The 16,103-nt window shown below is 43.2% G+C and overlaps 1 protein-coding gene across 1 annotated transcript in view; it reads left to right on the forward strand.

Annotated features, from left to right (window-relative positions):
• Positions 1 to 7,474, forward strand: part of LOC134611013 (solute carrier family 2, facilitated glucose transporter member 9-like) — a 55,548-nt gene extending 48,074 nt beyond the window's left edge. The window contains exons 12-13 of the mRNA XM_063454498.1: positions 772 to 779; positions 6,656 to 7,474. Of these exons, the coding sequence (XP_063310568.1) occupies positions 772 to 779; positions 6,656 to 6,848 (201 nt within the window). The 3' untranslated portion in view covers positions 6,849 to 7,474. The remainder of the gene's footprint in view (positions 1 to 771; positions 780 to 6,655) is intronic.
• Positions 7,475 to 16,103: the final 8,629 nt, after the last annotated feature.

Here is a 16,103-nt window from a genome sequence, read left to right on the forward strand (position 1 = left end):
TTTATATGCCTGAATGTCCAGTCCAATTGCTGGGACGTGATATGCTATCCAAATTACAAGCGCAGATTACGTTCCTACCAGATGGAACAACATCTTTAAAGTTTAATGGACCTTCAGGTATTATGACTTTATCCATACCAAAGGAAGAAGAGTGGCGACTTTATACAGTGTTGACTAGCCAAAACCCTAGGAGTGATGAGACATTATTTAACATACCAGGAGTTTGGGCAGAGAACAACCCACCAGGACTGGCCCGCAATATTCCACCTATAAAAATTGAACTTAAACATGGGGTTTATCCAGTGAGCCTGAGACAATACCACATTCCGCAGAAGGCTAAGAAGAACATCCAATCCTATCTGGATAAGTTCATACGGTATGGTATCCTAAAATTCTGTACTTCCCCCTGGAACACCCCATTGCTGCCTGTTCAAAAGCCCGGCACAGATGAGTATCGACCTGTGCAGGACTTAAGAGCAGTCAATGATGCGGTTGTTAGTATACATCCAGTTGTACCCAATCCATATAACCTGCTTGCTTTAATTCCGGGCGGGGCTACTTACTTCACAGTTTTAGACCTCAAAGATGCCTTCTTTTGCCTCCGAATTGCCGCAGAAAGTCAATGTATTTTCGCTTTCCAATGGGAGAACGCTGTAACGGGCTCAAAACGCCAAATGACTTGGACAAGACTACCTCAAGGGTTTAAAAATTCACCTACCCTATTTGGTTCAGCCCTAAGTCAAGATCTATTGGATTTCGAGTCCATCCCAGGAGAGTGTGTATTGTTACAATATGTAGATGACTTGTTGATAGCAGCAGTTACAAAAGAAATCTGTCAGCAAGCAACGCACGATCTACTACACATTCTCTGGAAGGCAGGATACAAGGTGTCTAGAAAGAAGGCTCAGTTGTGTTTGCCAACTGTCAAGTATCTGGGATTCCATATCTCTGAAGGTCAAAGAATTATGGGGCCAGAGAGAAAAGAGGCTGTCTGCCAAATACCAGTACCCAAGAATAGAAGACAAGTGCGAGAATTCTTGGGGGCAGCAGGCTTCTGTAGGATATGGATTCCCAGCTATGCGATACTGGCAAAACCTCTGTACGTAGCTATCAAAGGTACAGAGCACGACCCCTTCCTATGGACCCAAGAACAGCAAACGGCATTTGAAGATGTGAAGAAGGCTTTGATGAGTGCCCCAGCATTAGGTCTACCTGATCACACACGACCATTCTAAGCAAAGAAGAATGGCTGTGGGAGTATTGACACAGTACTTGGGATCATGGCAAAGACCTGTTGCCTATATGTCTAAGCAACTGGATGCAGTGGCCAGCGGACTTCCACCTTGTCTAAGAGCCGTAGCTGCAGCCGCCCTGCTAGTAGCTGAGGTCGATAAACTCACCCTGGGTCAAGAACTTTATGTACGAGTCCCACATGCAGTACAGACGTTGTTGGATTACAAAGGAAATCATTGGTTTAGTAATAGCCGTATGACCAAGTATCAAGCAATGTTGTGTGAAAACCCAAGAGTGCATTTAGAGACTGTAAACACCTTAAATCCAGCTACCCTTTTGCCACAACCTACTGAAAGTCAACATGATTGTTTGGAAGTAATGGATGAAGTATTCTCAAGTAGACCAGATCTTCGTGATTTTCCCATCCAGAACCCCGATGTTCAATATTATATCGACGGCAGTAGTTATGTGAAAGAAGGGATCCGCTATGCAGGATATGCAGTAACAACAATAGACAAGGTGATAGAAGCTCGGCCACTGGCGAAAGGAACATCAGCACAAAAGGCAGAATTGATAGCACTGACACGAGCGTTACAATTGGCTGAAGGTTTAAGAGTAAATATCTATACGGACTCTAAGTATGCGTTTTTAACCACTCATGCCCACGGAGCTTTGTATAAAGAAAGAGGACTACTGAATTCAGAAGGCAAAGAAATCAAGTACGCAGCTGAAATCCTACAACTATTGGAAGCAGTGTGGGAGCCGAAAGAAGTCGGTATCATACATTGTCGAGCGCATCTAAGAGGAGATGGTGATGTAACCAAGGGAAATCGGATGGCAGATAGTGCAGCTAAGCGTGCTGCTGAATCAGAAAGACAGGAGTATGTGGGGCATATAGCTGCTCTTATACCAACTCCACTGTCCCAATGGACTCCAGTTTATACAGCTCAAGAAGAGGAGTGGTTAAAGACTGAACCGGGAAAGTATCTGGAGAACAAGTGGTATCAGCTAGAAGATGGAAGAATAGTTATACCAGCATCACTAGCAGTAGAAATTGTCCAAAACTATCATAACGGGACACATTCTGGGAGAGACAGTACTGAAGAATCTCTCAGAAAACATTTCTACATACCAAGATTGTCCAACTTGACTCAGGCCATTGTACGTAGATGTGTAACGTGTGCTAAAAATAATGCAAGGCAAGGACCAGTAAAGCCACCAGGAGTCCAGTTTATGGGGGGACTCCCCATGTCCGATCTACAAATAGACTTTACAGTGATGCCTAAATCGGGTGGACATCGTTACCTGCTGGTAATTGTGTGCACCTATTCAGGCTGGGTAGAAGCATGTCCTACTCGTACAGAGAAAGCAGGAGAAGTTGTGAGATTCCTGCTACGAGAAATAATACCCCGATATGGACTACCCTGTTCTATAGGATCGGACAATGGTCCAGCTTTTGTTCATCAGTGCCTACAACAACTGACTCATATGCTTGGTATAAAGTGGAGGCTTCATACTGCATATAGACCCCAGAGTTCTGGTAAGGTAGAAAGAATGAACAGAACGATAAAGAACCAGTTGGCTAAAATGTGTCAGGAAACCCAACTTAAGTGGAACGTTCTCTTACCTATAGCTCTATTGCGAATCCGCAGTACCCCTACCAGAAGGATGGGCCTCTCTCCTTTTGAAATTATGTATGGGCGACCACCTCCCGTACTTGGTAACTTAAGGGGGGACTTGAGTCAGTTGGGAGAAGGAATTACTCGGCAGCAGGTTGTAGAGTTGGGTAAGACTATGGAGGAGGTACAGAAATGGGTACAAGATAGATTACCTGTGAATATTTATCCCCCTGTTCATAGTTATCATCCAGGAGATCAAGTGTGGATTAAAGAGTGGAATAATGTACCGTTAGGGCCCAAGTGGAGAGGTCCTTATGTTGTTCTTTTGTCTACCCCTACAGCGATAAAAGTAGCAGAAGTGACTCCGTGGATACATCACTCCAGGGTTAAACCAGCAGCAGTCGATTCTTGGCAAGTTACAGCAGATCCAGAGAATCCCTGCAAGATCCGGTTAAAACGCACTACTCAGTCGGAGTAACGAGGAATCGTGTGGATTACAAATCTTATTGTTACAGGTAGTGAGTGTTTAGACGGCCATAATAAAGCTGTCCGCTCACCAACATATAGTGTATAAGCCAGGAAAGTCTCGAAGGGACACCTGTGAAGACGAGCAGAACTCCATTCCCTGCAGCCCTCACATCCTGGAAGCTGAGGTTCCATCGCACGGACGAAGACTGAGGATGACGGCGAAAGATGTGCTTTTGATTGTGTTTATTTACATGTGTTTTTATATTCAGGAAGGTAGAGGTACCGACACTCCTAGCTGTGAGGTATGCATTAAGACTACGAGAACAGGTAATCATATTTCCCAAACCCTAATCTGGCATTCACAATACGAGTGTAAAGGAGATGTATCGAGATGTAGATACTTAAATATAGACTATAGTGTGTGCCATTTAGGAGTAGGAGAACCTAAGTGCTTCAGTCCGGAGTATCAACCTCGTACAATTTGGTTGACTCTCAGGAATGGAGATCCTCAGGGGACCCTAATTAATAAGACGGTGTTAGAATCCGTACATTCTTCGGGTGTTCTGCTATTTGATGCGTGTAAAGCGATATCGAGTGGTAGAAAGCCGTGGAATGTATGTGGGGATCTTAGATGGGAGAGGACGTATGGGTCTAATGATAAATCTATTTGTCCCAGTAGTAAAAATAAATATGTAAGTCCTAGATGCCCAAATAAAGACTATAACTTTTGTCCATATTGGTCTTGTGTGGGGTGGGCGACTTGGGGACAGACAGTAGACAAAGACATGATAGTGACTAAGTTGCCGACTAGCCCATATTGTAAGTCTATGGAATGTAATCCCATCCATATATTTATAAATAACCCCGACAAGTTCTTAGATAAGTATGGAAATTTATTTGGGTTTCAAATATACGGGACGGGTTTAGATCCTGGGACATTATTGTTTATAGGGATAGAGACTGATACGGTATCCTCCCAGACTCATCAAGTATACCATTCCTTTTATGAAGAGATGAGTATAGATAACAAGATCCCCCATAACGCTAAGAACCTGTTCATCGATTTAGCCGAAAGTATTGCCGGTAGTCTTAATGTTACCAACTGCTATGTGTGTGGAGATACTAACATGGGAGACCAATGGCCTTGGGAAGCAAAGGAGGTAATGTCCGGTTCTGAGGCAGTTGACCAACTAATATCTACACAAGCCGATTACCATATGAGTGTTAGAGGTAAATCTGAGTGGAGATTAAAGACCTCCATCATAGGTTATGTTTGCATAGCAAGGAAAGGAATAATGTATAACACTTCTGTAGGAGAGTTAACTTGTCTAGGGCAAAAAGCTTATGATGATGATACAAAGAATACAACTTGGTGGTCGGCTTCAAATGTCTCAGAACCATCTAACCCGTTTGCTAGATATGCCAATTTAAAGGACGTATGGTTTGATCTATCCATCACATCTACCTGGAGAGCCCCAGCAAATTTGTACTGGATCTGTGGTAAGAAAGCCTATTCGGAGTTGCCACAGGACTGGGAAGGGGCATGTGTGTTGGGTATGCTCAAACCATCCTTCTTCTTGTTACCGATTGAAACAGGTGAGACTTTAGGTGTTAAAGTGTATGATGTGAATCATAGGAAGAAAAGGGGACCCATAGAGATAGGCACCTGGGAAGATAATGAATGGCCTCCCCAGCGTATCATAGATTATTATGGGCCAGCCACGTGGGCTGAGGATGGTACCTTTGGTTACAGAACCCCTATTTATATGCTCAACCGCATTATAAGGTTACAGGCGGTGGTTGAGATTATCACTAATGAAACATCCCAGGCGCTCAATCTTCTAGCGAAGCATAACACCAGGATGAGGACCGCAGTCTACCAAAATAGATTAGCCTTGGATTACCTTTTGGCAGTAGAGGGAGGTGTATGTGGGAAGTTTAACCTAAGCAATTGCTGTCTTCAAATAGACGACGAAGGGCAAGCAATAGCTGAGCTTACTAGCCATATGGTTAAACTAGCGCATGTGCCTACTCAGGTATGGAAAGGGTATAATCCAAGTAGTTGGTTTGGTAGCTGGTATGAGTGGTTCGGAGGGCTTAAGGCAGTGGTAGGTGGAGTCCTACTGATTTTAATGTTGTGTCTACTCCTGCCGTGTCTTATACCCTTAGTAGTTAGGTCTGTGCAAAGCCTGATAGGAAGTATAGCAGAGAGGAAGGCTGCTGCACAGATAATGGCGATATATAAATATAAGGCTCTAGATCAGGGAGAACCAATGCAAGAAGATGAATGTTGAAGATTCACATCATAAGATAAGTCTGGTCTGGTTCAAGGTAACTTGCGGTGTAAGCAAACCAAGGTTAAGTGATGCCTCAAGTAATTGTAAAATATCAAGAGGCATCAAAGGGGGGAATGTGGTGGAATCTCGGTAAAAATAAATTTAGTAGGCCGAGATTACCACGTGGCATGTGTACGTGCATATGCTGACGTATCGATCAGTTGGTTGCACGAGGCAAGATACGATCAGTAGTGTACGGAGCATGTGCAAGAATACAGGATGTAGTATTCCCCCTCCTCCATTGTGCTGGACAAGCCATGCGGTCAAACAGGAAGTTAATTCTTATTTGTGTTGATTGGTTAAGAGAATGTGCGGGTGGAGCTTAATATGGGAGGAGTTATATGCCTATATAAGGAGCCTGCACTATTGTCCGGGGCTCAGAACTTGCTGTATTTTGGTGACATTAGTCCCTCTGAGTCCCGATCGGTGATCCAATAAAGAATCTCTTCCTTCCTGAAGAAACCTGTGTCCATCTCTCTGTGCTTGGCTTCCGTCAGTTTCTCCGGTATCAATTGGATAGGACAAGAAGCCAGGGAGCAATCCCTTTAATGCGGGAGGAGTGGGTGGAGCACTAAATGAGTGTCAGAGCTGGAATATAGGTAAGTCAAATCCTAGGTTTTAATTTGGGGGTGGGGGAGAGTGGGGTGGCTGCATCTACCTAACTAGGAGAACACTGCAGCATTACGATATATGTGTATGTATGACAATGAGTACAATGAGCCTTTTTTTTTTTTTTTTTTTTTTTTTTTTATCTACAGACAGGGTTGTTCACTAAAGTGAGAATTCAAAGTGAATTGCAAATTTGAGGCCAGAGTAGCAAAACCTTAAGCATAGCTGAATTAGAGAATTTTTCCAGTTCTACTTTTTTGACCTTAGAATTGAACTCTGAATTCTCACTTCAATACATAACTACGAGAATTGTTTGTTGTAGTTGAAGCTAATTTATGCATTCCTCGTTTAACTAACAATTTATTCTGTCTCTCTCTCTCTATAGAACAGCCTACATCAATACTGCTTTCTTCTCTTCCTCACCTGCATCTTAGCCTCTGCAATATTTATGTATTACTTTCTCCCAGAGACAAAAGGAAAAACATTACGGCAGATAACAAAGGAATTTAATCGATTCAACTTCAAAGGAAAACCCTGCAATGAGGCAGCTGAGATATCAGCTAATATTGAAACCAGCGTGTAAATAATCAGAAAACTCAGTATCATCACAGATTAAGGGTACCATCTGTTGCAAGAAGAAAAAAATGATAATAGAGCATTTGTAACAAATAAAGAATATTCCTTGATATATATTGTACACACATCATTACAGTAAGGCAGATCAAGAGAGTATATTTTAATATTTGTAGGAGTATACTACAGTACTAGTTTTTCTCTAGGGAGTCCAACTGCATATATTTAGTCCTGAATTCTACTTTAAAAAAAACAAAACACCTTGCACCATAACCACTACAGCTCCCTGTAGGGATTATAGTGCCAGGAGTACCCTGGCATACCCCAATGCAAGTAGTCAAACATTTTAGAATAGTTTGATGTCTCTGGAGCCTCCATGAGAGCTGGAGGTTCTTTGCCTGAGCTAAACCCAACGGTGCAGAGATTAGCTCATTGACTGAGAGTGCTCAGGTGACACTTTCAACCAGTGAATTTAGCTCAGCAGATCCCAGCAGTATAGAAGCTCCTAGCAGGACCTTTCTGGTCTTCTAAAGGCTGGAATTAGGGGTAAAGTTGTACCTAGCCCACCTTAGACTACATACAGAGATATGTTTGAAGTTCTGAAAAATATATATATCTGCAAATAAAACAAATTATAACCAATGCATAAAGGTTTATTTTGAGTCATAATTAAACACCATAACATGGTTAAAACATATCTTAATAAATTTGTATTCACAATTGTCACTGTGCATTGACTGATGTTTATTTTGAGTGTTAATACTTTAAATATAACCATTAAGCCATATCTATGCACATGTGTTAACCTGAAACAAGGAAACCCCACAAATGAGGTCTGCCTAGGTAGCCTGTACCTTTGTCATCACTTATCCATTTCCCTTTAAACAAGACGGAAGGTGCTTTTTATCCCAACGAAGATCCCAATATATACTAAACATATACAAAAGGGCAGGGCAGGATTAACATAGGGGCTCCTTGAGATGCGGTTCCAGGTCCAAATCCATGCAATAGGCCCACTGAAAATAAATAATTTTTACATATTGTTATAACGGTATGGAAGACCATGGTTTGGATCGAACATTTCAGCAAACTAAGCCTCAGAGGCATACACTATAGCAAGTTCCTCACCGAGCATATATTACAAAAACCAACCCCAAACACATGCATCATGACACACATTCATGTACCATAATACATTCATACACCAGAACGCAAAATTTACCTCATTCTGTAATTTAACAACTGGGAATAGCCAGGTCAACATCATGCACAGCCACCCTACCCTCAAATGAGTCTCATATCACTTATGGCTATAAGTATATATAGGTATATAGGTATTTATAAAATGTCAATCATGTAGTACATCATTTAGATGTTGACTATGGCAGGGCCGGACAGGGAAAAGAAATCTATTTTTGAGTCACAGCGGCCCTCTGAGAAAGCGGTGGGGCATAGAGGGGGTGTTTTGTCATCAGCAATGACAAGCACTCACTCTTTCAAAGTGAGCATGTTGGTTCAATGCTCTTCCAGGGCAGCCCATGCACAGAGCCCTGCTAAAGAGCTCTTGCATGAGAAAAAAGCTCTGTGTTTTATATCCCCTCTCCCATTTTTTACCTTTGGCAAGGTACCTGGCGGTCCAGTGGTATTGAGTGACTCTGCCGGCTGTAACTCCTCTGGCTGCAGGATGAGTACTCTACTCTCGTGAATTCCAGCTATGTGCTGTGTCGTTGCTTTGCAGTAGTAACTGGGGCAACGCTCCTTCTTGGCAAGAATACTATTAAACCTCTGCTCAACCAAGTGCTAGTGGGCCGGTGAGGGAGAGCTTTGAGCTCTTCACCGGCCCGAGAAGGCAGAGAGCAAGTCAGGCTCTGCATGGGCTGGCAGACCCACTGTCGGCCTTGTCCATGACCATTGCGGCCCACTGGGCATTTGCCCAATCGGCAGTCCAGGCCTATTGTCTATGATGCAGATAGTCTGCTGCTAGTTCCACTGACGGAGCACTCAGAAGAGCAGGCTAATCTCCCCAAACTGCAGTCTCTATACAGCAGAATCAAACTGTAAGTAATTTTTTTTTTTCTACTTTACTTTTGTCATATCCTGTGATGTCATGCATAAATAAATTATTATGCAAATTAACATGGCTGTTTTTTTCCAAGAAAGGTGACAACCCTAGTGGCAATGCTAGTTTGAACAACAAATCTGATCCATGGATGCCCCCCCCCCCCCCCCCCAGGGCCGTCTATAATATGATTAGGACCCTGGGCAATGCATTTTCTTGGGCCCCTTGGGCCCTGCCCCTCGCACCACCTCACCCCCCAATTACGCCCAACCCGCAATCACAGACGTACTGGCACATACACACACAGACAGACATTAAAACATTCAGATACATACTGACACACACAGTCACTGACACACAAATATATACTGGCAGACATACTGACACACACACAGACATACATACAGACACATACACTAACAGATATACTGACACACACACACAAACACATACGCTGACAGATATACTGACACACACAGATGCACTAACACACACACAGGCATACTGACATACACACTGACATACACACACACAGGCATACTGACATACACACAGACAGACATACTGGCAGATACACACAGACAGACATTAAAACATTCACAGATACATACTGACACACACATATACTGACACACAAATATATCCTGGCAGACATACTGACACACACACAGACGTACATACACACAGACACATACACTGACAGACATACTGACACACACACACAGACATACTTACATACACACACACAGACATGCTGACATACACACTGACATACGTACTGGCACATACACACAGACAGACATTAAAACATTCACAGATACATACTGACACACACAGACATACATACATACACACACAGACACATACACTGACAGACATACTGACACACACACATGCCTAGTGACACACACACACACACAGACATACTTACATACACACACACACAGACATGCTGACACACACAGACATACTGACATACACACTGACATACGTACTGGCACATACACACAGACAGACATTAAAACATTCACAGATACATACTGACACACACATACACTGACACACAAATATATCCTGGCAGACATACTGACACACACACACACACACAGACATACTAAAACAGACATACTGACATACAGACACACAGACATACTGACATACACACACACACACAGACATACTGGCATACACACACAAACATACTGACACACAGACATACTGACATACACACACACACAGACATACACACACACACACAGACCTACTGACATACATTTGGCCACCCTCCAGGTTCTTACCTTTTCCTGGAGGGTGGTTTCCCTGGTCCAGTGGCAGGCTGAGGCAGATGGGAGTTCTCCTCTGGAACTCCCCTCCTCCCTGCCTACCTCCTCCCGCGCAGCTATTATCTCCGGTGGGAGGAAGTGATGTCACTTCCTCCCAGCCGGCTGCAGAACAGGAAGGGGCTCGGTCGCGCTGTTTAAGCGCCACAGCGCCCGACCGGGCCCCTGCTGACACATGCTCCCCGGGTGGCCCTTAGTGTATGGGCCACCCGGGGAGCCTCCTCAGTGTGCGGGAGCCGCACCGCCGTGTACATGGGGGCTGCTCAAATCGCGGGGCCCACAGAGCAGCTGCTCTGGGCCCCCCAGGAGCAACTAGGCCCGGGGCAGCTGCCCCGTTTGCCCCGAGTTAAAGATGGCCCTGGCCCCACCTCACAACTTGCAGGACTTAAAGGAACTCCTACTAATTTCTTGGTGCCAAATACCCCACAGGACACATTAAGAGGTGTTGTAGAGTCCTTACCTCACCACATCATAGCTGTCCCACACAATATTAGGCAGGCGGTTTTAATGTTGTGGCTAATAATTGTATATTTATATCAAGCCTTTATATCACTATCATATAATTAGGTTCCTGCAATCCCAAATATTTTTTCTTAACAAAAATGCAAGGCAGCATGATCTAAAATAATATCATAAGGATAAAGTTACCCAAAAAGGAAAAGTGGATTGCTGAATCATGTTCATGTTGTAGAAATGACCTGATATGCTTTTAGTTATATATTAGCACCCCTGCCATATCCCATGACCTTTTCTCCAGTCACTTTTATTAAATTACAGATCTGTCAGATATTAACAAGCATTAGTAGGAGATGAACACAGCACAAAAATGGCAGTGTAAACAAAGGTTGCAATTTCTCCAGTCACAGTGATTTAAGCTCTTTCACTGTATAGCTATTTCATTCACACTCAAATTTAGACATTATTTTCACTGAACTCTGAAAGAGAAAGCAACCCTCCAGGCAGTAAAATGCATTATCTGGATGAATTGAACATAAGTAGACTTGTGCATTCATATTGAAACAAATTGCAAATTATCTTGCAAACAAATTTTATAACTCGGAAGTGCCATGTCAACATATCACAAAAAAACAACTTGGACAATAGCTGAATAGGTTTGTTTACTTTGTTATTAGGTGTTCCGTACATGGTGCCAAAAAAGAGAGAGAGAGAGAGAGAGTGAAAGAGAGGAAGAAAGAAAATAAACCAGGGATCAACCTCACCAAAATACGCAACTGAATACTTAAAAGTAACCAAATATTGAAATCACAAATATTGACTGAATGAGGACCAAATTTGAATGGTGAAATACTATTCTATTCAGTCAGAATTAGCATCACTAGATGGGCACAAAATGATCCTATCACTGTGCTGCAAAATATATATACATGTAAATATTATATGTATGTATGTATTCTTTGCACATATTTACACACACATATATATGTGTGTGTGTGTGTGTATGTATATATATATTCATATGTATATTTAGTATTTTGCATATTTTGCATATACATATGTATATTTTGTATATATGTATATATATATATATATATATATATATATATTATTTTTATTATTATTATTTTTTTATTAATGTATATTTTGTACATATTTGTTAATTTTATGTACCCTTTTAGTTTTTCTAAATAGGTTTTCCTGCATCGTTTGCATGGACAATATTTGGATGAGCCGAACAGTCATGTCGTCGAAATTAAGTAAACTGAATTTTTTTTTAGTTTGGATTGATTTGATGAAAACTAATCTTTCCACCACTCATAGGTACTTTGTTATGTAATAAGTCCGCCAGAGAGACAGAACACAGAATGTAGCAAACATTATGTCAGAACTCTGTATCTAAATCTGAAAATTATACATTAAAAATGCATTTAATAACTGAATTCAGGTTTATGTGATTGCTTGAAACCTAAAAGATAATAACTTGGGAAATAACCATAACATCTTGAAAAAAAACCTCTTGTGACTGGCCAGCCTAATGCATTCAGGCATCCAAGACACACCCAGTGTCCATGTGCCGATAATTAGTTTGACATACAGAAGTCAATCACTCATAGACAATAATATAGGATTATCCAAGTGAAATAATATATATATAGTGGATACACTATCAGTGCATATGAAGGTTTCTGTGTTAGAAGTAATGTCATTGTATATTCTGTGTGCAGTGTTAAAGATATTTCGTGTGTACACTGTCAATGAATGTAAATGCTCCTGTATATGTATAACGTCGGAAACATATAAAATACAGCACACTTGACTCCACTTGAAACTAACTTTACGGCCCACAAGGTTTTTAACTTGCTGCCTACTCTTATAAGATTAACCCACTTTCATGGGACATTCATCCCCCTGTGGCTATCTGCAGTGCAAGGTTTAAATAGAGTCTTGTAATGAGGCACCTGTGTCAGGGACAGATTAAAAACCTTCAATATATGGCAAACTTCAATATAATATACAGAGAGAGGCTGCACTCATCTAAACATGCTTGTTTAAATGAACATTATAATGACAGGGATACACACATGTCACCATAGTTATGAAAACACTATCTCAGCCCCACTGTAAGCAATTTTAAAGGTGAGTTTACTCACCTTTATTCCAGCGAACTTGATGATCTCCACCAATCCAATGCCCTTCCATAGGAAAGGATTGGGAGGCTATTGTGCATGTTCGGCAAAACACTGCGTTGCACCAATCAGCATCTCCTCATAGAGATGTATTGAATCAGTGCTTCTCTATGCAGAGTGTGGAGGAGTCTCTGTTTACATCTACCCGGTCGGACAGGGAGTAACGCAGTTGAGGATGATGGGGGAGAGACACATGGAAGGGACTGGGGAATTGACACATGGAAGGGGCTGGGGGTGGGGGGGATTGAGACACATGGGACTCAGTTGTGGGGGATGAAGTGACATATGGAAGGGTCTAGGGGGAGAATTGACAAGTGAAAGGGACTGGGGGGGATTTAGACACATGGAGGGACTGTGGGGGGGGGATTGACAATGGAAGAGACTGGGGGTGGAATTGAGGCACATGGAAGGGACTAAGATAGGGAATTGACACATGGAAGGGACTGGGTTGGGGGGATTTAAACACATAGAGGGACTGGGGAGGGGAATTGATACAGGGAATGGACAGGAGGGATTGACACACATGGAAGGGGGGGAATGAGACACATGGAGGGGCTGGGGGGAGTTGAGACACATGGAATGGGAGAATGAGACATATGGAGGTGCTGATGTGAGAATTGAAACACGTACATCGGAGCAGAATTAGACATATGGAGGGGCTGGGGCTGGGGCAGAGAATGAGACACATAGAGGGGTGAGACACATGGAGGGGCTGGGGGGATGATACACATGGAAGGGACGAATGAGACACATGGGGGGATTGAGACACATGGAGAAGCTGGGGGGGAGAATGAGACACATGGAGGGGTGAGACACATGGTAGAGCTGGAGGGAGAATGAGACACATAGAAGGGTGATAAGATACATGAAGAGAGTATGACACATGAAGGGACTGGAAGGGGAATTGAGACACATGGAGGAGCTGGGGGGAGAATGAGATACATGGAGGGAGTGGGGGGGTAGAATGAGACACATGGAAGGGCTGGGTGGGAATGAGACATATGGGGGCGGGGTCCAGGGTAATTTTTGAATCAGGGGCCGGTGATTTCTAGTTACCCCTCTGACTGTAACTGTATGACAGCTGTGGCTCCTGCTCATCCGTCAGTGTTCCCTCTGTGTCTGTTACTGCTACAGTATGCTGCCAATAGACATTTTTAAATAAAAAAAATTATGAGAATAGGCATGAGCAATGGAAATGCCCAAACACGCCCTACAGGAAGGCTAGATTCTCCTCGAGGCCACAGATTTTCTATGGACACTTTAGTGTGAGTTTTGGTTAATTTTGTTGTTGATGTTTTGTTTAGAGAAAGAATATCATGATTATTTCTGTATACACCTTCCATCACTAGTGGAATGTATATGCTTATATAAATGCTTTACAACTCCATATTCAGAAAAGATCAACGACACTAAGGAAGTGGATATGGATTTTTTTTCTAATGCGTGTATGCATGGAGGTCCAGGCTACAGCACTTGGTGAGTAATGTGAATATATAAGTGAGATCTGCGCCATTGTTGACATAGATCACTTTTTCTGCTGACTCATAATGAATGTTCAATGACATAACATCCTCACAGTAGGGCACAAGCATGAGGACATGAGAAAGACATCTATGTCATCAAAAGTATATAATGTTGCCTTGCACTGGATCATATTAAATATAGATGGAAAACTACTAGCCAAGTGATTTTTTTCAGAGACAGATAAATATTGCCCAGGGCCCCAGCAGGGTCCAGATTGAGGAGCTGAGAGTTGTTTGTGCGTTGAGAGGTTTAGCATGTCTGTGTGTGCTGGCTGAGTGTTTTGTGTGTGCTGTATGGATTTTTTGTGTGGAAGGGAGTCTGAGTGTTGTGGGTGTTGTAGGAAAGGAGGTTGAGTGTGTATCCTAAACCATCCTCACACGTTTCCCTATTTTTTTTTTTCATATGACACCTATCTGTTTCCCTTTTGGCAGGAGCGGGGTGTTATCCCTGGTGGTTCAGTGGTGTTCACTCTCGCAGGTGTTATCCATGGACGTCTGGTAGTGGAGTTTTGTGGTCTGCACCTCTCTTAGCTCTTAAACTGATCTACACTTGACAACACTCTCTTGACAAAGTGAGAGGCTGCAGGACCAAGCAGGGAGCTCTTTTGAACAAGGTGGTCACACCTTTTAAGCATTGGCGTGCGCACGGGGTGTGCCGGGTGTGCCTGGGCACACCCTAATCCCCGCGGCACGCATATGGAGTGAGACCGGCAGGGGAGATCTCAGGATCCCCCCTGTCCGCTCATGCAGAGCCGGCGCTATCCGAGCACCGGCTCTGCTCTCAGCCTCCCTCCCCACCGACCCACATGCAGGGAGGGAGGCAGGAGAGGACCCGGGAAGCTCTTGCCAGCAGCTCCGCCGGGTTCCTTTTGGGAGATCTGAGCGTTGCCGCAGCAATGCTCAGATCTCGAGAGAGTGAACTCTAGCCCCGCAGGCTAGAGTTTACTCTCCACTGGGCCACCAGGGAAGGCAGAAAGGATCCCACTCCCTACATACGGTAAGAAGGGAGGGGGGATATTTATTAACTAATCTGCCCCCACCTCCACCCCCACAAATCACCCAAACATACAGCACACATACAGCACACACACACATACAGCACACACACACATATAGCACACAAACAGCACCCACACACACAGCACCCACACACACAGCACCCTCACACACACACAGCACACTAACAGTACCCTCACAAACACAAACAGCACCCTCACACAGCACACTAACAGGACCCTAACAAACACACACACATCACACTACCAGTACCCTCACACACAAACAGCACCCTCACACACAGTACATTAACAGCACCCTCACAAGCGCATACACACACACAAACAGCACCCTCACACACAAACAGCACCACCACACACAGTACATTAACAGCACCCTCACAAGCGTGCACACACACACAAACACCCTCACCCACAAAGCACACTACCAGCACCCTCACACACACATCACACTAACAGCACTCTCACACAGCAGTGTATGTGTGTGTGTATATATGTGTATATATATATATATATACATATATATATATATATATATATACATACATATATATATACGCGGCGTGTGCTTGTGCTTTAGGGTGCACACCCTAATGCAATAGGCTGCGCACGCCAATGCTTTTAAGACTTCAAGATAGCCACTAAAAGTATTTCCACAATAAGGAAAAAGTCAAATTCCGTT

The sequence above is a fragment of the Pelobates fuscus genome, chromosome 5 (assembly GCF_036172605.1).
Source record: "Pelobates fuscus isolate aPelFus1 chromosome 5, aPelFus1.pri, whole genome shotgun sequence".
NCBI lineage: Eukaryota > Metazoa > Chordata > Amphibia > Anura > Pelobatidae > Pelobates > Pelobates fuscus.